The 25,189-nt window shown below is 41.2% G+C and overlaps 1 protein-coding gene across 1 annotated transcript; it reads left to right on the top strand.

Moving 5' to 3' along the window:
• Window positions 1-5,072: 5,072 nt before the first annotated feature.
• Window positions 5,073-9,524, top strand: LOC129734105 (DNA repair protein RAD50). Its single transcript, XM_055695839.1, has 6 exons — window positions 5,073-5,260; window positions 5,318-6,099; window positions 6,158-7,033; window positions 7,089-8,355; window positions 8,414-9,294; window positions 9,351-9,524. Exons 1-6 carry the CDS (start codon window positions 5,192-5,194, stop codon window positions 9,409-9,411), a joined length of 3,936 nt encoding a protein of 1,311 aa, XP_055551814.1. The 5' UTR covers window positions 5,073-5,191; the 3' UTR covers window positions 9,412-9,524.
• Window positions 9,525-25,189: the final 15,665 nt, after the last annotated feature.

Genomic DNA, 25,189 nt, shown 5'->3' with positions numbered 1-25,189 from the left:
TTGCCAGGTCATTTTTTTAAAAATCTGGAAAAGGCAAAAAAAAATCTGGAAAAAATCTGGCAGTCATTTCGTGGGGCGAAAGGTAAATTTTTCGAATAAAAGTCTTGGGGTACGCAAAATTTGAGGGGACAAAATTGCAAAATTTCGCGACAAATTTGAAGTGATGACCTTTTTGCGGAACAGAGAAAATAAAATCTGGATAAAATCTGGATCATCCATGAAAAATCTGGATGATTGGACGTCAAAGCTGTCTGCCTGAAATACATGTTCAAAAATCTGAATAATCCAGATAAATCTGGATACCTGGCAACGCTGCCTGTCACGAACGTCATCCCCATACACTTTGCTTGAAGCCGTTTTTCTCTGGCTCTCTGGCTCGATTATACGTCAAAAGGCAGCCAATGCTTGCGAAACAGTCGAATAAGCTCCGTCCATGCGAGAGCGGTTGCTGCAAGTGGTGTATAGAAATGCAAAAAGCGAAGAACGTTTCATGGATTTTCATGGATTTTGTGCAGGATATAAATGGTCACGTTCAAACATGTTTTAACACGTTCTGGAGAACCCCACATTCAATATAATTAGGAGCACGCGAAAAATCCGTTCAGTAACACATGCGGCACAATAAACGGAGCTTATGATCATATTTTCAACACTAGCGCCATCATCATCAGCAGCGGCTTCAGGAAACAGTTGTCATGAAATCGGTCTGTAGAATGCACGATGTTGGGAGACTGCACATCAATTTCAAAAGAGACGAGTAAGCGCAGTTCGGATCCCTTTCTTGTCGTTCAGGAGACCTCACAGAATTTACCCCAGTATAGTGCAGAAAGACGTACCGTGACTGCGGGTAATTCTGCGCAGCACATTTTCCGCGCACTCAGCTTAAAAAACTGTTTGCTACAGTAAATTTTACTAAAACATACCTAATCTCTGTACTATTATTGCAGATTATGCTATGCACATGGTAAAGCACACAAATCAACTGTGTTTTAGTGAAATTTATTGTTGAAAAATAGTTTTTTAAGATGAGTGTGCGGAAAATGTGCTGCGCAGAATTACCCGCAGTTACGGTAGTTTCTACCTCAGAAAATTTCTTGGGCTTTGTGTGCCTCTTTGTTGAGAGGGTGTTTGATCACAGCCAGTGATGCCACATATTCAGATTAATCTGTAGTTATACAGATTTTATTTTTAGACATTTTCACGCATAACGATTATCTGTGTTGTATGAGGATGCGGATCACACCTTTTCAATAAGTGAAAAATGAACCGTACAACGCATATTATTGTTTTGAAAGGTATGCTTCTATGTTGAACAACAGATTAAAGAAAATTGATCTAACAACACTAAATGAAGGCACAGCTTAATGCTTTTAAAGTGAAATAGCACCTAAACTTAAAGAGGCCTCAAAGAACATCTTGTAGAGTAGACTTTAAAATATAATTTAGTTACAAAACAAAACCCATGTTTATCACATATTTAAGAGAGGAAATTGTTCCTTTTCTTGGTGCTTCTTATTCTCTATAATTCGACGTTTTAAAGATATCATTGATTACGAAATTTCTCGACTTTCCAACGAAACCAACAAAATTAAGCTAGCTTTACATTTCTTGTGCAGTAGTTGAATGTATTTAAAAATGTGAGTGGCAACCCTGATTATGCCTGTGCTGTGTGAAAATTTTGCCCGTTTGCGGCTTCTGCTGATTCGTAGGGAGAATAGGGGCATAATGAGCTCCTAATTTGGTTGCTGATTTAAGCATGGAAACGACAAAAATTTAAGGTACACTATTCACAAATTGAAAAGTTTATCGTATAATGGTGAAAAACACAAATTAGATTCATGCTTATAAAACTAGCAATCAGTCGATGTGTGGGGCACAATGAGCTTCCCACTGGGGCATAATGAGCACTCTTATAGAACATATCTGTGTAGAAGTACAACTAATGGGCCAACGTTTGTCGCGAGATGCCGTGATACTTGGCGGCTTGTTTCGTGAATGTCCTGTCGCGCCTTATGGTGGCCAATTCTGCCTGCAGTCCCTTTTTCTGACCGATTCGGCTTCAAAGATTTTCTAATATATGTTCGCACCATCACTGTAAACAAACACTGACTATGGAAACAGAACAAGTCTCACAAGTCTACTAAGATGAATTTCATGTAAATTTATGTGACAACACACCTTGTCTTATTTCACCCCACCTATAGGTGACCATTTCGCTCCTATCGAATTAGTTAAAGTTAATATGAGATTATAACACCAATTATAGCTTAAAATCAAAACGTCAATGATGGTTAAATTTGGGGTACGACCCATACGTCATATTGATGTGTCTACATACTTGATTGGGCCACAACCGTATAAGCTTATTTTGTAGTGCGCAATTATAATATTTTTTCCAACATCCGGGAACCAAGCTGATTTTTTCAGTATATTTCCATGTTTTAAACAGACAAATCACTTTTGTTCTACATCAAGATATACTGTAGTAACTACGGAACAGTTCCACATACCACATTGTACTAAAAAATGCGTAGTTTCGCATAAAAAAGGGGTGCCCATTTCACCCCGTGTGCTCATTATGCCCCTCATCCGCCTACACAGATTTTAATGCAACATTCGTAGCAAGTTCATTGCACATAATTGCACAGAGACATCTCCGGAAAGAGACGGATAAAGTGTGCTGTGACATGCGAACTGCACTTACTTGTCTCTTTGGAAACGAAATGTACAGTGCAATCCGAACTGCTCTTACTCGTCTCTTTAGAAATTATTGTGCAGTCCCCAACGGCGCTTGCTTTGCACGCAAAAAAAATGAGTAGCACCCAATCTCTGACTCTCAGGTATAAAATCTGTCTCTCCTTCGTCTCTTACTCCTTCCAAATATTGGAGACGTGCACAAAAATCTGCGAGACGCACGAAGATTTTTTGCACAGCTTTGAGTAGTTAGACGATCCCTGCTGCCAAGTGGATTCCACTTACTTCTGTGCTAATAGATGAAACATTTCATATCTACGTGGTATATACCATGATGTATAGATACATGGTGCAACGATTTGATCAAAAAGTAGGCGCGCGGTGAGGTAGAATTTTTGCACTGGTGGGATGGAAACGAGACGTCGCTAAGTGACAGCTAGCAAATTTTCGAATAACAACAGTTTGCTTTCGCTTGATTTGGTGGTTGCGTTTCTACCTGAGGAAGAGTCTCGCTAAAATAGTTCTGTTCCGAATGTGCCACTGTCCATTTTTCTACTTTAAGAATAAAATAGGTGCGTAACTAGATCAAAACTGCGAATTTGATAACCATAACTGATTTTGCAATTTACAGAATTTACCACTATAGCAGTCGTCCATAACATATCGTGATACTGGCTGATCAGCACAGCAAAACAGCCGCTCAACTGTTGATTAGATAAACCGGGTAATAGATCCACAAGACGCTATGGATCAAGAAAAGGTGTTCGGAACAACTTTGAAGATGTTGGAGGAAAGAATTTGGCTCAAGAAACCTGTATAAAATGCTGCAAGTGCTAGAAGTCCCTTTGCGGAGCAAATTCCTTTGAAATAGGCAAAGGTCGCAAAAAACCATTCAACTGCAGGACATTTGTGATGACTAGGAATGGTCAGAAATGTTGATTTTTTACGGTGCTTGCTACTGATGGAAGTAGACCAAATTTAATTTTGGTCCATCTACTGCAGTCGAGCCTTTGGCATCCCTATACCGAGTAACAGTGAATGACAATGAAGTCATGTCCTGGGCTCAAATTAATTTGTGCCCGCTGTCAGCAGTAAGATAAAAATGTATGAGAAGAAGCGGTGATATGCTATCTCGTTTTTACATATGTTGAGATGTTAGCCCTCGAAACATGGCGTGATGCCAAAGGGTTGACTGCAGTTCTAGTTTTAATTATTGTTTATAAACAATCCGATGCCATATCAACTAATTTTTCAACATGGCTGACTATGCGTTTTGACTTATCGTTACACCATGTATCTATACATCATGGTGTATAGATCTCCTTACGTACGAATGTGTTAGTGCCCCCAGTTGGGGAAAATATTTATAAATAGCTGTTTTGTTTGCAATGCTATGTTTTAAGCAGCTGGACAAAAATTCAGTTGAACACTCATTATATGTTTTAAACTTGTTTCTGAATAAATTTTCTCATTTGTGATCAGAATTCGGAAGAAGGCGCTAAATATAATCGACCAAAAATAGTGAAAAAGTGATAAAAGTCGAAGCAACGAGATGCGATGATTTACAGGTTGGAAGAAACAAAAGCAACTTTACGCGGGTTAACACGTTTACTAGTGTGCGTAGGTGAAAAGTCACTTATCTCTATACACTTGCGTTTCAGTTCACAGCACAAAACCAAGTGACATACACTTCGGTTTGCCATGTCATGCACAGAGATGCTAGATGTTTTTGAAAAATGTCTGTACACATTTTAAGAAAATCTGCGCAAATATAAGGAGACTTTGACAAAAATCTACAGAAACCGTGCAAATATCTGCAAATCAATAAAAATCTGCACACGGACTCCAAAAATTTGCGTTTTGCAGACAAATCTGCACATTTGGTATTCCTGGTCAGGCATCCCAAACCAAACTTCTTACATTCAGATTTCAATCACATACATAAGACATACGTAACACTCAGGAAGAAATCTTCCAAAAAAGTTGGTACAAAATGAACTACTCGAAAGTACCAACCTCTGTAAAAAAAACCTCTGTTTGTGTAGTTTATGGAGGTTGTGTACCTGCGCAGCCCTCGTTTGTCTTGTTCCCACTCGAAAAATGCAGCATTAAGTTTGTAAACAACTTTTTGACAGTTTCATAAGGGATTTTATTGAGGGCTAAAACACGTCAAATGCCAAAACACGTCAAAATACCGTGGATTCCATTAAAATTCGATATGGGTCGATATGTTAAAATGATTGGGTTGGTTTAATGATATTCATAAGGAGCATTTGGTATGAGCGTGTGATTTTTTTTTCAGTGTAAGGGCTGGAGGGCACGAGTACATTTTTACTTAGCAGATGAGTATCATATTACTATCGTGTAAACCTTTATCCTGTTTTTTTTTTCTATTCACCTTCACCACTTTCGCAAAATTGTAGCCGCCCGCTAATCGCCGGTAAATTCGTTCTGTTAACGTGTTTTGTCCTGTTAGTTTATAAGTATTATTTTAAAAATGTCAACCATTTCTAAGCTGGAAATCCGTGGAATCCGAAGCTTCGGTGTGGAGAGTGAAGATGTTCAGGTAATTTTTTTATAAAAGCATTTTCATTGTTATGGCTAATGTTCTTATGCTTGGCAGAAAATCAAGTTTCAATCACCCCTGACACTGATCGTCGGTCAGAACGGTTGTGGTAAAACGACCATTATCGAGTGTCTGAAGTACGGTCTAACGGGCGAGGTTCCTCCGGGAACCGATCGAGGTAAAGCTTTCGTACACGATCCAAAGATTTTCAACACCGTTGAGAGCTTGGGTCAGGTGAAGCTAATGGTGAAGGACATCACAGGGAATCGAGTGACAGCGACTCGCTCGATGAGGGTTTCCCACAAGGGCAACACAAAGCAGGCCAAATTTGAGACGCTAGATTCGGTCGTTACAATGGAAAATGTGGTCAGCGGCCAAAAGACGAACATCTCACGCCCACGAGTAGCCGATATAAATAACGACATGTGTGATGCGATGGGTGTTTCGAAGGCGATCATCAACAATGTTATCTTTTGCCATCAGGAGGACTCGAACTGGCCGCTGGAAGAACCGAAAGAGTTAAAGAAAAAGTTCGATGCTATTTTCGGTACCACCGAGTACAATCGGGTTATTGAGAAGCTGATTAAAATTTCGAAGGAGTACAGCGACAGGCAGAAGGAGAAAGCGGGAGATTTAAAACTGCTGGAGAATATCAAGAATCAGACAGAAATAAAGCGGGTTCAGCTGGAGAAAACTGAACGAAAGAAAGAAGATAAGCGAGCGATAGTTAAGAGCTTAGACGGATCCCTGCAGCCGATCTTTGAAAGATTGGAACAGATTGCTATAATCGAGAGGGACTATTCCAAGTTGAAGCAGCAAGAAATTGAGTATAAATCGAAGTGAGTTGTTCAATTTTTTAGTTCCTATGATACATTTTACAGCGTTTTTTTTGTGTAGGATTAATACTAAGGAAGAGCAACAAAAGCAGTTGCATTCCAAAATTCGCACACTGTTTACGGGTTCGTTGCCGGAATTGGAGGTGGAAATTCGAACCTTTCAGCAGTCTATGAATACAAAGCGCTCAGAGCTACGCGAAGCTGAGTCGGATTTAGTTTCGCGTAAAGGACAGGAGAAGTCACTCCAGAATAAGCTGCGCGAGTTGGAAACTCACCGGGTGCAGTTAATCTCTAAACGCCAACAGGAGCAGGAGTTGATCGGTGATCGATCGAAGAAAATCGAGGATCTCTGCGTACGTATGAAATTACCAGCAGGCGGAGATTACGAGTCGGATGCCTTGGCATTGGAAGGAGCCCTGAAAGCGATTAAGCACGGTTTACGTTCGGAGGAAAGCGAAATCCAGGCAATGATTCGTTCGCACGACGAAGCAGATCAGAGGGCCCAGCGAGCGGTCGATAAATTACGCGAGGAGAAAGCCAAACTTGAAGCAGATTTCCGTCAAAAGGGCCAGATGGTGGCCGATTTCACTAGGGAAAAAGCTCAAACGCAATCCGAGATCGCGGCCATCGAACGTTCGGCGGAGATGTTGAAGAAGCTGGTTACCGAAATTGAAAAACTAGAACGAGAGTATGAAAGTCAAAAAGCCAACTCTAACGTCGATGGTATGCGTCAGCAGCTGATTGAAAAGAAGAAAAAGCGCGAGGAGTTGCAATCCCGACTGGACCGGGTGGAAGAGCAAATTTCCGCCTTGGATGCTGTCGCAGCTAAAGCCACAGAACTTGGCCTTAAGGAGCAACAACTGACTGGCAAAGAGGCCGAATTAAGACGGGTACGAAGTAAGCACTCGGATAATTTGAAACGACTGTTTCCGAACAGGTATGTGCTGCTGTCTGGTAAGTGACAAGGTATTCAATATTTGTTTTTTTTTCAGATCTATTGAAGTTAACTACAAGCGTAATGTGCAGGATTTGTACGAAAATCTACAGCGACAGATCAAGCAACTGAACGAATCGACACGCCGTTCACAGGCAACTGTTACCGAGATGGAAACAACCAGACGTTCGCAGAGGCGCGATTTGGAACGAATGGAAAAAGAACTCGCGGAAAATAAGGAGAAAATTTACGCAGCATGTCAGGGAAAATCATATGAGGAAGTCCTGGCAAAATTGAAGGAGAAAATAACGAAAAGTAATCTTGAACATGGTGAGCTACGTTCGGCTGAGGTTCTTTACAAGAAGTACATTTCTCGCATTGAGGATGATCACTGTTGTCCAGTTTGCCATAAGGATATGGCCGGTTCGGATGTGCAGGATGTCAGCTCGGAACTGTCCGATGAAATTCGTCGCTTGCCAGAGAAAATTGAATTGCTCGAAAAGCAACTGAAAGCCGACCAAGCAAAATGCGAGCGATTGCTGGCTCTGCAGCCTTACTCGGAGCGGGTAGAGAAACAGACGGTGGAGATCCCGAAGTTGAAAGAGTTGCTGCAAGAAACAGAGCGTCGCTTGACGCAAGCATCTGCCGACCTGGAGGAATACCAAATGTCGATCCTAGAGCCCAACTCAAATGTTCAACTCATTAACTCTATTTTGGGTGATATGAGCATTTTGGACGAATCAGCCAAAGATTTAGAACGTATGAAAAAGAACGTTGCCGATTTAAAGCAAGAGTTGGCAGAAAGGACACCTAAAGGAACCAACTCTTCCTTGGAGGATCTGAAGCTGGAACGTGACTCCGTTCGGGGCGAACTGCGTGGAGAACGTATCTCAATAGATGCTCTCCAAAACAAGATTGATGAGGAAACGGAACGGTTAAATGGTTTACATCAGCGTTACAACCAGATGAAGGAGAAGAAGATTAAACTGCAGGAATCGATTCAATCCTTGGATCAAAAGAAAGAGAAAGAAGTGGAACTTGGTGCAAAAATTGCTGCCTGCAAAAAGGATATGGATGAAGCGGAACGTAAACTAGGTCCGGTTCAGCAAAATCTGATTAAAGAGGAAGATACCAAGAACAAAACCAAGGAGGAGAATAGAGTCAAGATTAATAAGGCACACTCTGCACTGGAGCAACTCAAGCGAATGGACGTTGAAATTGGTCGGCTGGGTAAGGAATTAGAAGCTTTGGATAAGCTTAACCTGGCTGATGAGATTCAAAAACTAAAGCAAAAGTTGCAAGATGCAAGTGAGGATATGAAGAAGGTAATTCACCAACGTCATATTTGTTTGATTTTTATAATAAACAAAATTTTCTTCTCAGATAAGCAAAGGCATCGAGGAAATCAGTACTCAGATAGATGATTTGAAGAAAGACATTTCTAATCAAGATATGATAGAGCGCGACTTTCTAGATAACCGTGATCTTAAGAAGCTGTCCGCTGAAACCGAAGCATTGCAGGACAAGCTTGATACACTGATGCGCAGCATCGGGGACATGAACGCTCCAAATATCAGTAGGGAGCGCAATCAGCTGCTCGAACAACGGGATGCTATTCAGGCTAAAAAAAGTGAAATTAATGGCGAAATGACGCAGCTGGAAAATCAAGTGCGAGACTTGAAGAGAGAATTGGAGCGCCCAGAGTTCAAGAACGCTGTTAGAAATTATCTTAAATCTTTCAGTGAGTTAGTGGTGCTGAAGAAGCTTACTAGCGACATTTTGAAGTATCGAAATGCTCTGGAATGGGCGCTGATGAAATACCACGCGGAAAAGATGGAGCAGATCAATCAGTCTATTTCCTCGCTTTGGAGAGATATCTACCGGGGTAATGACATCGATTGCATTTGTATTAAAACAGAAGATGAAACTAAAGCGGAAAGTAAGACAGTTGAAAAACGTCGCGCATACAATTATCGCGTAGTGCAGGCCAAGAATGGCGTAGAAATAGATATGCGAGGTCGTTGCAGTGCCGGCCAAAAGGTATTGGCCTCGTTAATCATTCGGATGGCGCTGGCGGAAACATTCAGTAACAATTGTGGCGTGATGGCACTGGACGAACCAACCACCAACTTGGACCGGGAAAATATTGGTTCGCTGTGCGAGAGTTTGCGCAGCATTGTCAGTGAGCGCGAGAACGGAAACTTTTTACTGATTATTATCACTCACGATGAGGAATTTGTGACCAAGCTGGAGAAGTTTGATACGTATGTTCATGAAGTTAGAGAAGGAATTTTTTTTTCTACTATATTTTTTCTTTTAGTTATTACCGCATTTCTCGGGATCACAATGGGAAGTCGGTTATCAAAGAGGAACAGCTGTGAATCAGCTGAATTTGATTAGATACCTCGGGTGGCGATTGTACGTTTGTTATTTTATTCATTCCCATACTGTTGATTTAATCATATATTAAATACAAATGTTCCTAGTTATCAGAGTTATGTGTTTCAGTCAGTAATTGTTTCAGTTTGAAAACAGTTTATAATTGGTAACCTTAAGTCCGGTTTAATAACACGAATAATCTCCTTCTCATTCAGAGAACGTTTATCCATGACAAAACGACAGTATGATCGATGATCTGTGACACCCATGAGAGTATTTTCATGCGTGTCACCTTTAGAGCATGACATCCGCGAAAATAATTATCGATTAGGCTATGAACCCCACAATTCGCCCTGACCCAACAACTCGATAATCAACTGATTGTTTACGGGGTTTCTTATTGAATTATGCCAAATAATAATTTATTTTCAATCTCAGCTATTTCTTTTTTATGTTTAAACACGGTTCTAAGAGTTGACACTATATTGCAAACAGTAAAAAAATAGGTGGGCGAATTTTGGGTACTCGGATAAAGTGGGCGAATTCTAGGGTCGTTACCCTATCATGCGTGTCATTCTTAGGAGGGGACACCCACGACAATTATGTACATTTTCGCCTGTTGGTTTCAAGATAATTTTACTGCGACCTAGGGGCGATAATTTTCATGCAACCTAGAGCGCCGCTTCATATTATGTATAGATATTTGTATGAAAAGTAAATTTAAAATCGTCAGTTCGAACTTCTAACATTTTTTTGACAAATTCAAAACTAGCTATAGCGAGTAAGAAAGAATGCTTTTTTGCATTATTGCAGAAATTAGCTAAATTTGTCTTAGTATCAGTACACAAATATAAACAACTAGTACTTCACGTATCTAACTATCCTTATAAAAATCTGGCATCGATTACGCGCAATAGAAGAAAACTTTTGCGGCGATTAGTTTCCACGGATGAAACATGGGTTCACCACTACGCTGCTGTGTCCAAACGGTGGTTGGCAGAGTGCCTTTTGCCCGGTGTGAGTCGTTCGTGTACAGTGTGAGCTAGTATTTTTTATAGAAGCGCAATGCATCCGGCGGCTTCCTTCAATGTGGAACAATCATTAATAAATAATATTATTGTTTATTGGAATAATTGAAAATTGAAGTCAAAGTGAAACGGCTGTATATGGAGAAAAAGTGCTCTTTCACCAAGACAATATTCCCGCTCATTCTGCTCGCGGTATGATAGATAAACTAAAGGAATTGTGCTACGAACAGATTCCTCATACTCCGTGTTGGCCAGATTTAGCCCCGAGCGGTTATTTTTTGCTTCCTTGGTTGGAAATGTGCCAAACAGACGTGCCACTCAATGACATCGTCCAGAAAAATAACGATTATTTCGAAATATTGTTTAGTAGGCAGTAATGCCGCTGGCCAACAGTGTTTCAAGTGGAGGTATTTGCAATTCTTGAATGTGCGACTGCTTGTCTGACTAGAAAATACAGACATGAAAATATTTGTGTTTTCTCTGACAGTCATGAACATCCAAAATTGTCTCATTGTGCTCATAAATGAACATCCAAGATTGTCTGGAAATGTATTCTCACATTGCGATAGCTGTATCAAACATACTCAGAAAATTTGCATTGGATTCCAAGACATTGTGGCTTACCTTACCAAACAGTCCCAAGCCGTGGTGTGGCCTTTGCTGTACGTAAGAGTCGTCTCCATTCCACTCGGTCCATGGCTGCAGTTCGCCAGCTCTGCGGTCTGCGTAGAGTCCGCAGGTCGTCTCCCACCTGATCGATCCACCTTGCCCGCTGTGCACCTCTCCGTCTCGTCCCTGACGGATTGGTTTCAAGAACCATCTTTACCGGGCTGTCGTCTGACATCCTTACAACATGCCCAGCCCACCGCAACCTGCCTATCTTAGCGGTGTGGACGATAGATGGCTCCCCAAGCAGCTCCTGCAGTTCGTGGTTCATTCGCCTTCTCCACACTCCGTTTTCCATCTGCAGTCCACCGAAGATGGTACGCAACACCTTCCGCTCGAAGACCGCAAGGGCGCGTTGGTCCTCCACTATGCTTATCCATGTCTCATGCCCGTAGAGGACTACCTGTCTGATCAGCGTCTTGTAGATGGTTAACTTGGTCCGGCGACGAATTCTACTCGATCGGAGCGTCCTCCAGAGACCAAAGTATGCACGATTTCCTGCCATAATGCGCCGTTGAATTTCTCTGCTGGTATCGTTGTCGGCAGTTACCAGTGAGCCCAGATACACGAACTCATCAACCACCTCGATTTCATCACCACCAATTTGAACTCGAGGTGGAAGGTAAGCACTGTGATCTCGTGAACCCCTTCCTTTCATGTACTTCGTCTTCGATGCATTGATGACCAGTCCAATCCGTTTGGCTTCAGCCTTTAGTCCGATGTACGTATCCGCCATCTTCACAAAGGTCCGAGCCACAATGTCAATATCGTCGGCGAAACCAAACAGTTGAACCGACTTTTGGAATATCGTGCCACTCGTGTTAATCCCCGCTCTTCTAATGACACCTTCCAGGGCAATGTTAAACAGTAGGCACGAGAGACCATCACCTTGCCTTAGACCTCTTCGGGTTTCGAAGGGGCTCGAGAGTGCCCCCGAAACTCGAACTACACACATCACTCGATCCATCGTCGCTTTGACCGAGCGCGTCAGTTTGTCCGGAAATCCGTAGTCGTGCATAATTTGCCATAGCTTGTCCCGATCGATTGTGTCGTACGCCGATTTAAAACCGATGAACAAATGATGTGTGGGCACGTTATATTCGCGGCATTTCTGCATAACCTGCCGAACCGCGAATATCTGATCCGTGGTGGCGCGGGCACCCATAAATCCCGCCTTGTAGTGCCCCACGAACTGCTTCGCAAATGGTGATAGTCGACGGCAAAGTATTTGGGAGAGTATCTTGTAGGCGGCGTTCAACAGAGTGATTGCCCGGTAATTGCAGCACTCCAGTTTGTCGCCCTTTTTGTAGATGGGACACACAATACCCTCCATCCACTCCTCCGGTACTCGTTCTTCCTCCCAAACCTTGACAATGACCACGGCTCTAGCGAGTGTTTCTCCACCGTATTTCAATAGCTCGCTGGGAAGTTGGTCCACTCCAGCAGCTTTATTGTTTTTCAGCCGACCAATCTCCTCCTCCACCTCCAGAAGATCGGGGGCTGGAATTCTGATGTCTTCTGCTCGTGCACCAAGATCAATTGCCATACCGTCCTCGCGCTCTACTGCATCGCCGTTTAGATGCTCGTCGAAGTGCTGCCTCCACCTTTCGATCCCCTCACACTCGTCTGTAAGGAGGTTGCCATCCAAGCTCCTGCACATATCGGCTTGCGGCACAAAGCCTTTGCGGGAGCTGTCAGCTTCTAGTAGAACTTCCGAGTGTCGTTAGCTTGGTACAGCTCTTCCATCGCTACGCGATCTCGTTCCTCTTGCTGGCGCTTCTTCCTTCGGAGGACTGAGTTTTGGCTGTTCCGTGCCTGTCGGTATCGTTCCACGTTCGCTCTCGTACGGTGTTGCAGCATTCTCGCCCGTGCTGCATTCTTCTCCTCGACTAACCGTTTGCATTCGCCGTCAAACCAGTCATTTCTATGATTCGGGGCCCTTGTACCTAGTAGCGCTACTGCAGTGATCGGATGCTTTTCCAGCCATCTTCAAGGGTAGCTGCGCCAAGCTGCTCTTCCGTAGGTAGCACTGCCTCCAGCTGCTGCGCGTATTCCTGTGCAGCCTCGGCGTCCCGCAGTTGCTCAATATTTGGTCGCGGCGTTCGACTTCGGCGGGTGTTATACACCGTCGATAGTAGGTGCGAACGTTGATGATGTTGATGGATACCTTTGCGGGGAAAGAAGGTACTTCGGACTACCATACCACGGGAGGCCGCAAAGTTTACGCACCGATGGCCGTTATCATTAGACAGTGCATGCAGGCTAGCTGGTCCGATTACTGGTCTGTACATTGCCTTCCGTCCTACCTTAGCATTCAAGTCCCCAATAACGATCTTCATGTCCCGTCGCGGGCAACTATCGTAGACCTGCTCCAGCTGCGCGTAGAACGCTTTCTTCTCGTCGTCGGGTCTTCCTTCATGTGGGCAGTGCACGTTGATGATGCTGTAGTTGGAGAGCCGGCCCTTTATCCTCAACTTGCACATCCTTGCGTTGATCGGCTGCCACCCTATCACGCGTTGGCGCATCTTACCCAGTACTATGAAGCCAGTTCCCAGCTCGCTGGTGGTACCACAACTCTGGTAGAAAGTAGCCGCCCGGTGCCCGCTTTTCCATACCTTCTGTCTTGTCCAACAAAGCTCCTGCAGCGCTACGACTTCGAAGTTGCGTGGATGTAGCTCGTCGTATATTATCCTGTTGCATCCTGGAAAGCAGAGCGATTTGCAGTTCCATGTCCCAAGTTTCCAATCGTAGTCCTTATTTCGTTGCCTAGGTCCATGCCGATTGTTCCGATCCGTATTATCTCTCACGTTGTTTGTATCATGTTGTTTTCCGGGGCGGCTCGTTGGGTCTTCCCCAACCCCCTGTCTCACCGGGGGACCATCGTGTCAGCTCTGTTTAGAGTCCCACGCTGTCATCAGGACGTTGATCAGCCGCTCCTAACATGGAGATCAGACGCTGTTTTGAGTCGCACCATCTTGGTGAACAGACGCTCGGGTTGGCGAAGCATTTCCTCTACCGCCGGAATATGGTTAACGGGCCAATGATCGCGTCGCACCTTCTCACTTAGCTATTGTCGAATGACAACATTGCCCAGGCAACACCAACCACTTGTATTCATGTTTCAAACGGCAGTCTAGTGTAATCATGTGACTCGTGGAGGTGTGAGATAGGAACTTGTGAGGGCCGAAGCTATGTTTGACGCTCCTTCCAGGTTGTCAACTCACCATTTGATGCCCAAGACATTGTGGCATTGGTGGTAATAAAAGCGCTGACGAACTTGCAAAACAAGAATCTAACTCACAGTTTTTCGGCCCAAAACCTTTCTGCGGTATATCAAACTGTGCGGTGCAAAAGAAGCTTTAACGCTGGAAGGAACATAAGGTGATAACCAATTGGTTGGATGTCAAAAAGTGATCTCAATCTAAAATGTTAAGATTCATAACCAAACGTAAATCATTCAAAAAGCTCTTAGAGCTCAACAAAAGAGCTCTTTGTGTATACGTCGGTCTAGTAACGGGGCACTGTAAGGGAGCTGCGTAGCCGCAAGGTTACAGAGTCCGCTTTGTCAAGCGGATGATCGTGGGTTCGAATCTTAATAGAACCAGGCCATCCGATCCGATGTCTAAAAGGACTTAAGCATGGGTTTATTCTCAGGCTCCCCACCAGTTACCCTTCCTTTACGCTGAAATCTACAATACCTTTGCGTGACTTCCTCTTAACAAAATATAAGTCCCTCTTATCAATAAAACTTGCCAGAAGGACGCACGACGAAACTTTTCCAGGGAATTATAATTGGTGATATTTGGCAAGAGGAACGAGTATCGGTATACTAGAACACTAAGCGTGTAAGGAAGAGTATCACATTACACACAAGCACTGATGAACAATAATAATAAGCATGCCACTTCTCAGTAGCGGTATTGCTATTAACAGAAGTGCGGGATACAGCAGACACCCGGGCATATCTCACAATAGATCTACGATTCTGGTCGCAGTGAGGAAGTCCATACAGAAAAAAAGAAGAAAAAAAAACGGAGCACTGTCCGAGTAGATATCATTTGAAGAACATTGGTCGGGTTCAGGATGATATCTGCCGCTTTTGTAATATTAAAAGCATGACATCGGAACATCTGCTGTGCAGATGTGGTGCATTATTTAAACGCCTTCAAGGTTTCTTGGCAGTGGTCGTTTACAGCCCAAAGAGATTTGGTCTTTGAATCCTGGGAAGGTAATTGACTTCATAAACCATAATACCATACGATACAAAACTCGTTTTGCGAAAATTAATTACTAGGCGGTAAGCACACATGGTGGCACAAAACTGTAGCGTTTCAAACACTGATAAGAGAGATAGTTCTATCACAGACAAAACTGTTTGTCTGTGATAGAACTATCTCGGAGGACTTGACGCACAGCACTACAAATCTGGAATCGAAATATTAAAGGGCCGCAACAATAAGTGCCTATGAACGCAACAATGTCTAAGAATAAAACAAAATACCGAAATTCTGTAAAACCAACAATTGACAACCTGTCAAACTCGGTAATATTGTACCGAGATACTCATGAAGTAATTTCCTATTGTGATTATCCGAAATCATTATTAGAACTTCGGTGAAACTTACTGAAGTACCAATTTTGCAATTTTTAGATAAAACCAGCAAATGATCGAAGCGAGCAAATACCTATATGTAATTTATCAATTATTAAGTCGAATGATGAAACAACAACAATTAGCAGTGGTAAAAACGGAAGAGTTGTGTTGCTTCCAGGAAATGAAACAACTTCCATCACTCTGCAACTTCCATTCTGCGAAGCAAGTCGATAACCTACAAAATTGAGTAAAGAAAGAATTATTCGTTTTCTTTCAATATTATTTGCAATGAGCATGAACAAGATCCGAAAAAAAGTGGTGTAAACGCACTCAATGCTATAGTTAAATTTGAATATTACATATTTCTCCGTAATGATAATCAACCGCAAGACCTGCTTCTTTTACATCTGAGCCGAAATTTTCAACAGTTTAATTTTTCGGAATCTCGGTAAGAGCTTTTTGTCAAAATGAATCAAAACCATGCTGAATAGTCGTGAGATAACTGCAGTATTTGGTAATACTACCCTTACAAGGAACACAACTAAGGGATGCCCGCAAGGTGGAGTTCTATCGCCTTTGCTGTGGTCATTGGTTATAGACCAGCTACTTAGAAACCTCACTGAGCTAGGTTTCGCAGTGGTCGGATTCGCCGATGATGTGATTCTTGTGAGGGGAAAATTCGACCGTACAGCTATTGGCAGAACAGGGGGTCTAAGGCCAAGTATGATTTATTGGTTGTACCAGGCAATAATAAGACCAAGAATAACGTATGCCTCGCTAGTGTGGTGGCCTAAAACAAAAGAAAGGTCAACGCAGAACAAGCTTGGCAAATTGCAGGGGTTAATTTGTAATGCAATTACAGGAGTAATGAAAAGTGCTCCGTCGAAAGTCTTAAATGCAATTCTGCATCTATTACCACTCCACCAGGTAGTCAACCGGAGCAGGTATAAATGGTCCTGGGATAAGTTTCTCGATACCAATAGGCCGTTGGCCTACAGTGTTCCAGGACGAAATATTTGCAATTTATGAATGTGCACAAGTCTGTTTGGCTAGGAAATACAGGCATGCTAATATATGCATTTTGAAGTAGAATACTTCTCTCAGAAAGTTCGGCTACATAGGGATGTGAAATGAAAATCTAAAACCGAAAAAAGTGAAAAATATGTCCAATTTCAAATGCTAATAAATCGGTTAGTATTCGATGGATTTCCTTCGTTCTTGCAGCAATAGATTGGAAAATCTTCTAAGATTCTTCCCAAAATAAGATAATTGTAATTTTATTATACACACTATTGTTCTACTGAAAACAGTAGAGCCTTGTCAAAACGAAAAATTCGACCTCTGATTGGTCGTTATATGCTTGCTTCCCAAGCACGGTCGACAGGATCATATACCTTGCAATTGAAAACATGCTATTTGGCTTATACAAGAGCCTGTTTCAGCCGGAGCCGCTCATAATAGTTCTAGACAGCGACAACAGCAGTCGTCCTTCCTTAGCAGCAGCACTAGCCCTGTGGTTGGTCACCACGTCTCAGGAGCAGCGCGGTTTTTCTTAGCGTGTGTCGCCAGACAGCCATTATTCCCCCCGTGTTGGGGCAGCATGAAGATTGCCATCAGGAAATCCAATTTTGGAAATCAAAATGCCTTTTTCAAGGTAAATAAACAAGTCATTGAAAGTTAATAATTTTTGTCAACGTAAGCAAGCATTCTGTGTTGCATCCTAGCAATTTAAATCTGTCGCACCCGTCTAATTTACTGAATGTGAAATAGCTTCCACAGTACATGTTGTCCGTGTATCTTAATTCCCCCAATGTTAGGGCAGCTCAAAAGTTGTAATCAGTAACCGATTTTGTACCACAAGATGCTTTTTTCAAGGCAAACAAAAATAAAATTGAAGGTTAATAATTTTCTGGCATCAACACAAGCAGACATTCTGTGCGGGATGCAATCAAATTCTGTAGTAATTGTCTAATTTTCACTTTATTTAGTAAACCCCCCACTGTAGGGGCAGCGCAAAGGCTGCGATCATCATAACCGACATTGAATAATAAACTGCCCTGTTAGAACGCATTCACAGAGGCAGTTAGTTCGACTATGCAGAGCTAATATGAAGTCGATTCAATCAATCAGCATTAACAGAATTTCGTCGTCTCCCAGCTGCCAAGTTGCAACATGATGCAACACGCAACAGCGAGCAAACGAAATCGCTTGATGTTACAAACCGCAATAAGATACGGGTTAAAACCGTTGCGTGTGTGAGAGCACCATCGGTGTTTATTCGCTGGATACAAAAACCAAATGCGAATTGTGGAATAATTCGTCTAAAGAACATAAGGAAATGGTAAACCTGAACTGAAAGGCGTGGCCTATTACGTAGCACCCTTCGGCTATAAAAGAGTGTTTCTGGGAAAACTAGCTACATTCATTAGTCGGAAGGTGAACTGGATGGACCGTCCACTTAGTTGACAGCAGATATCAGCACTCAGCAGTAACAGAGGATAGCAGCGGGTTGCGCCTGTGGCTGCCTTCAAATTAAACAAATCACTTGCCCTGTGGTTGGTCATCACGTCTCAGGCCTCTGCCAGGCTGACTTTCGTTCGATAGCGGCGGTATTAGCGGTTGATGCATTTGCCAACACTTACTCCAGTAAAGCCGTGTCTAATTTTCAATGTGAAAACACCTTTCTATTGTGTTGGCCGTGCGCATTAGGCCTCTGCCAGGCTAAACGCGAAAAGCGGCGCGAACCGATTCGCCCGGCCGTAGGTTAATGTACAGTCGTAAGTAGAGCTGTGTAAAATTATTCTACTTCAACCTTGCGGTCGTGGCTTTGCACACAACCCTCCTGTGATTTTTTCTGATAGCCAAGCAGCACTTAAAGCACTAAAAGCCTTCACATGTACCTCTAAGCTAGTATGGGAGTGCATCCTTTCACTGAAACAACTGGCAGAAAGGAACCAAGTATGGTTGCCAGTATAACCATACTCCTGGTCCTGGTCACTGCGGAGTGGAAGGCAATGAAAAAGCCGATACGTTAGCTAGACAGGGGTCATGTACCGATTTCATTGGCCCAGAATTGTTCTGTGGGGTGTCATCAAGCGCCTTGAAAGCAGAATTGAAAACCTGGGAACATAGGACAATACAAGAGAACTGGTTATGCTCAGTAGGGCTACGCCAGTCTAAACGCTTTATAAAACCAAGCGTCAAGAAAAGCCAGCAATTGCTTAGTTTAAATAAAAAGGGACTAAGGACAATTACCGGACTGTTTACAGGACACTGTCCAAGTAAGCATCACCTGAAACAAATTGGTCAGTCAGATGACGAAATTTGTCGTCTCTGCGGGTTCGAATGTGAAACCGCAGAACATTTGCTCTGCCACTGCAGTGCACTAATACAGCGCAGAATAAGAGCCTTTGGAAAAGGAGCTTTGGAGCCTTTTGAGGTCTGGTCTGCGAATCCTAATGAGGCAATACATTTCATACGAAATTTAGTGCCTAATTGGGAGAAAGGGTGCGATATGACAACGAGGATCACTTCCATCAATAGTTATATGTCTGCCACGAGTACCTAGACTTAAGAAGAGGTATATCACAGAAGATCAAAATAATTGTTGCAGTGGTCCAAATCTTACAGAAAAAGAGCTTTTTTGGTTCGACGAGATCTCGGGTAAATGATGTCATGGTTGCGGGATTCGATATTTTACTTTACTGAACTAGGAAATTTGATGTTTCACAGATTATTCGGCAAACAAATTCACGGTATCCCGGTAAACACATTCGGTTACCGACTGCTCAGTATTTTTTTCACAGAACAACGGTAAACAAAATTGTTTTTAGGTAGTTCGGTATTTCACTTTACCGAGAAAGCATTATGCAGTTAAGTGTGTATCACACTTACACACTTAATTTATCTCGGTAAACTTCCCAACAGCTGATCGAATTCGGCGGTTTTTTCACGGATGTCACAAACATTCGTCGAACATTCGGTAAATATATCGATCTACCGTAAACCAACAAGCATTGACATTTAATGTTGCCGATGTGTGTAGATTATATTGCCGAGAGCTCAACAGCTGATAAATTCAGTGAAATGTTCTATAAGTTTTGGCAGAATTTTCAAGAACTTCGGCAAACAAAATGTCAATACATGCTGGTTTACGGTAGATCGATATATTTGCTGAATGTTTGTCGAAATATATTTCTGACAATTGTTAAAAACTTCGCCGAGTTCGATCAGCTGTTGGGAAGTTTGCCGAAAGAAATTAAGTAATTGTTATTATTAAGCAATTATTTATTACCCAAGATGCTGCTCATAGTGATTATTGGAATAATATTATGCCCTTTATTACTTATTTTTTGGAATCTTCTACACGAACATCTCTGCTCTATCGTGATATCGGAAGTGCTTCACTGGTATTACATTATGGTTCAGGTGTTTATTGCGCATCGCATAGGTAATAAGTTTTTGACGTAGAAGTACGTTCCTCAAGGCCCAAGCACAATGGATACCTTCGCGTTGCACTGACGTTAATTTGACAGAAAATGTATGGACTAACTGCCAAATTGCCGCAAACGCAGCCGCAACGTATCAACTGTGTTTAGACCTTCAAGGAGCTCGGCTACATAGGGGTGTAAAATGAAAATCCCAAAACGGAAAAAGGGATAAATATGTCCAATTTCAAATGCTAATAAGTCGGTCAATTCTTAATGAATCTTTTTTATCTATTGGAAAAATGTCTATATATCCGCCCAAATCCTGAAATCGTACTATTAAAAATTGTCAAGCCTTGTTGAAATGCAAATCTGACAGCTGATTAGTGTTGCAAAATAAAAATGATACAACAGGAATTTCTTTCTCACTCTCATCAAACTAAATTCACAAAAAATAACGTCAGAGAAATAAATGATATATCTTAATTATTGTCAAAATTTTTTAATCTAAGCCAATTCATTGCATAAAGTCGATGAAGTAGATGTAAATTTATTCTAGCATCGCTAAAGTAACACAGCGGGTGCGATATCAAAGTAATGCTACCAGTCAGCATTATCACTGTCAACAGATTGGAGTTGAACGTTATTTTCCCTTTCAGCTCGTTCGTGTTTAAACTGATATTCGTAGTTTTCAGTTCCAACTGAGAATCTTTCACTGATAGTGGAAATTTGCAACCCTGTGTACCAAGTAAACCGGGAATGCACTATATGCACTCCTTTGGCTATATAAGAGGCTGTCTCTGTTCAAACCAATCATTTTACTAGAAGATGATGACTGGGATGGTCTTAGCTAGGAGCAATGGGTAGCAGAAGTAGCGGCAGCGAATAGCAGTGATGGAAATGAGACGAATATGATGCAATCGTCATTTAGTCTCGAACTGTACAGATCTTAAAATGTTACAGACCGCGACTAAACTTCCTCTCAGCCCATAATGCATCCTCTTAGCCCATAATGAAATGATGATATGGTGTATAGGTTTCTGGGAGAAAATAGACACATGACTAGACTACATCACTGCCGTGAAATGCATATCAGTCCCATCTGCGAAATCATTTGTTACTTTCGTTTCATAAAAAGTCAATTTATACCAATTACAATGGAATAAATTATAGTGGGACTGATATGCGATTATTATGCATTACAGCGTGTGAAATAATCGGCTTACAATCCCAGTCTTTATGGCCACTGAGAACGAATAAGTTTATTGCTGTTTATAGTTATCAAACTTGTTAATTTTGCTGGATGAGAATCATTTTGAAAGTGTGAAAAGATTGTTTAACTTCGTGCAGAATATCCTCGTCAGATCTGATCCGTGCTTGTTACGCATATGAAGAAAGCTCTGTTGAAGATTGTCTCAGTTTTGATCTGGCTCTTTTTGATGACTTTTTTTCATTTTTTCGTGTGGTTTTACTCAACACTAACAAGGAAGAATAGAATGTTGCGGAAAAAACCATTTGAACTTTGGATTTAAACTTTTTGCCTTTCTCCTAGAAAGGTATAGCAATCACTGGAACAACCAAAGGTATAAAACTGCACCAAAGGGTCGAATCTCGTATATCAATCGACTTAGTTTGACGAGCTGAGCATTTCCTGTGTGTGTGTGTGTGTGTGTGTGTGTGTGTGTGTGTGTGTCCCAATCTCACTCGATTTTCTCAGAGATGGCTGGACCGATCTTCATGAAATTAATTGCAAATGAGAGGTCTTGTTGCCCCATAAGACTCTATTGAATTTCATTGCAATCGGATTTTTAGTTTAGAGGTTATGTTTAAAAATGAGAAAATCATGAAACATCATTTTCTCAGAAAATACTCAACCGATTTTAACAAAATTGGTTTTGAATGAACGAGCTACTTAAAAACCCATAACTGTTGAGTTTCATGCAGATTGAACGTGTGGTTCAGAAGTTATTTAAAGAAACGTGTTCTGGAGAGTGTTTAAACTCACTCATGTTTCTCAGAGATGGCTGAACCGATTTCCACAAAATCAGTGTCATTTAGAAGGTCTAGTTACCCCATAAGACCCTATCGATTTTTTTTTTGCAATCGGACTATTACTTTGCCTGTTATGTTTAAAAATGTGAAATCCAGCTTTTTCTCAGAGATGGCTGAACCGATTTCCACGAAATTAATTTCAAATGAAAGGTCTAGCTGCCTCAGAAGACCCTATTGAATTTCAATGTAATCGGTCTCATACTTTGTCTGTAATGTATCAAAATATGAAAATCACGAAACTTCATTATCTCAGAAAGTACACAACCGATTTGAACAATATTGGTATCAAATGAACGGGCTAATCAAAGATTAATTGATGAATTTTATAGTGATTAAACGCGTGGTTAAAAAATTGTGAAAAGAAACATGTTGCGGTGACTTTTCAAATTCACTCGTTTTCCCAAAAATGGCTGGACTAAATTCAACAATCTTAGTGTCAAATGAAAAGTTTGGCTTTCCTATAGGTTCCCCGGGTTGTCTCTCAAACTCACAAGTAAGAAATTTCATAGCAATTTGATATTTGGTTCAAAAGTTATGAAAAGAAACGAAATTCAAACTCTATTTTAAACTGTAACTGCTTTGATCAAAACATATGGCCTCAACAAAATTTAAATTTGGTATTGTGCTATTCGTACGTTCCCGGTATTGCTCATGATTGAATTGTACGAAATTCAAAGTCATTTCTTTTATTTCGCTATTTCTTTAGCACGAATGTTTTTCTCCTGATTAATAATTTCTTTAACTTTTTACCTTTCTCCTAAAAGGGTATAGCAATCACTTGCAAAACCGAAGATATGAAAGTGCTCCAAAGCGCCGAATGGCATATATCACTCGACTCAGCTCGACGAGCTGAGCATTTTCTGTATGTATGTGTGTGTGTGTATGTGCAGATTTTTATTTTCACTCACTTTTCTCAGAGATGGCTGGACTGATTTTAATGAAATTATATGCAAATTAAAGTTCTAGTTGCCCCATAAGACCCTAATAAATTTCATTGTAATTGGATTTTTATTTAAGAGGTTATGTTTAAAAATGTAAAAATCACGAAACACTAATATCTCAGAAAACCACACAACCGATTTGAACAAAATTGGTATCAAATGAGCGGGCTATCTTAAAAACCCTTAACTTTTGAATTTCATTTAGATTGAACATGTGGTTTAAAAGTTATGAAAAAAAAAACGTCTTCTGAAGACTGTTTAGTTTCACTCATGTTTCTCAGGGATGGCTGGACCGATTTCCACAAAATCAGTGTCATAAGGAAGGTCTAGTTACCCCATAAGACCCTATTGATTTTTTTTGCAATCGGACTATTACTTTGCCTGTTATGTTTAAAAATGTGAAATCTAGCTATGAAAAGGAACATATTCTGAAGAATACATAAACTCTTCAGTTTTCTCAGAGATGGCTGAACCGAATTTCACGAAATTAGTGTCAAATGAAAGGTCTAGCTGCCTCATAAAACCCTATTGAATTTTTCTGTCATCAAATTGTAACTTCGTCTGTAATGTACCGAATTGTGAAAATCACGAAACTTCATTATCTCAGAAAGTACACAACCGATTTGATCAATAGTATTATCAGATGAACGGGCTAGTTAAGGGTTAACTGATGAATTATGATTTAACACGTGGTTTCAAAGTTTGGCTGCCCTATACGTTCCCATTTCATTTGATTATAATCGAACTAAGCAACCGTTATGTATCAAATTGTTAATAAAACAACGAAATTTTATTATTTCAAAGATTACACGACTTATTTGAACATAACTAGCGTCATACGAACGAGTCATCTCTCAAACTTCATGACAATTTGATATGTGGTTCAAAAGTTATGGAAAGAAAAGAAATTCAAAGGCTATTTAAAACTGTACCTGCTTTGATCAAAATATGTGGCCACAATATAATTCAAATGTGGTATCGTACTATTTGAATGCTCCCGGTATCGCTCGTGATTGAATTTTTCGAAATTAAGAGTCATTTCTTTTATTTCGCTATTTCTTGAGCATTTACATAATGTCAAATTTCATATTTTATACTTCTATTACAACATCATTATTTTAAATCAAAAAAGTGAATACACATTGATTAAATTAAAGCGTTCATGTAAATCTATTTTTACAAATAATAAGTTTGAATGAGGAAGGCTGGGTCTGACCGCTAGGTGGATTAATTTAGGTTTTTTTTTATAATATTCATTGTGGGACTGGTATGCGATTACTTTTAAGATGGGACAAACTGACCTGATATATTTTGAAAATTTTTCAGAACAAACTATATTATTTTCCACATTTATTATGTGAAGCATTGTCAAATCTAACCGCTGGTGATCTTAACTCAAAATCGACGAAAGTTCAGATGGGACTGATATGCGTTTCACGGCAGATCAACTTTGAGAAGCGATTCACTCGTTGTGTTTGTCTCTCTATACGCCGGCCGTTAGGGAAGAAAAGGATAGCAACAGGAGAATATCTGTCGACTGAGCAGCAGCAGAGGCGTGGTGCGGTGAGAGGGAAAGTGTGGTGGAAGAGACTACTTCGGTAGCGGCTGAGTTGAGCGAGAGTAGGAGAGCATACACTGTCATTTTCTTTCTTTTTCTGACAAAAAATGTTATTCATGATCCATATGAGTACGAATATAAAATGATCTATTCCCTTTGTATAACTGGGATAAAAAACTTTATAAACTGAGTTGTGCATATTGAGAACTACGTGGGGTGATTTTTTTTCTATCGCTGGCTGATAGCAGCTGAGGTCACGGATACCAGCAGTGGCCGCGGGTACGAGCAGCGGTAGTGGTAGCAGCGTCAGCAGGACTACATCTAGTAGGAAGTTGCCTTTGTGCATCAGCGGTAGGTGCATTATAAGTTCTACCAGTGAAAAGCATGTCAACCGCCAAATTTCCAGTATGAAAACAGCTTTGCACTGTGTTATCAGAAGAGTGCCTTATTCCCATTGTCGGGGATAGCACAGAGATGCGATCAGCATCTTATCCGATATTGAATTGAAAAACAA

This window comes from Wyeomyia smithii, chromosome 1 (genome assembly GCF_029784165.1).
Source record: "Wyeomyia smithii strain HCP4-BCI-WySm-NY-G18 chromosome 1, ASM2978416v1, whole genome shotgun sequence".
In the NCBI taxonomy this organism is placed as follows: domain Eukaryota; kingdom Metazoa; phylum Arthropoda; class Insecta; order Diptera; family Culicidae; genus Wyeomyia; species Wyeomyia smithii.
This window is presented reverse-complemented; position numbering and strand designations above follow the sequence as displayed.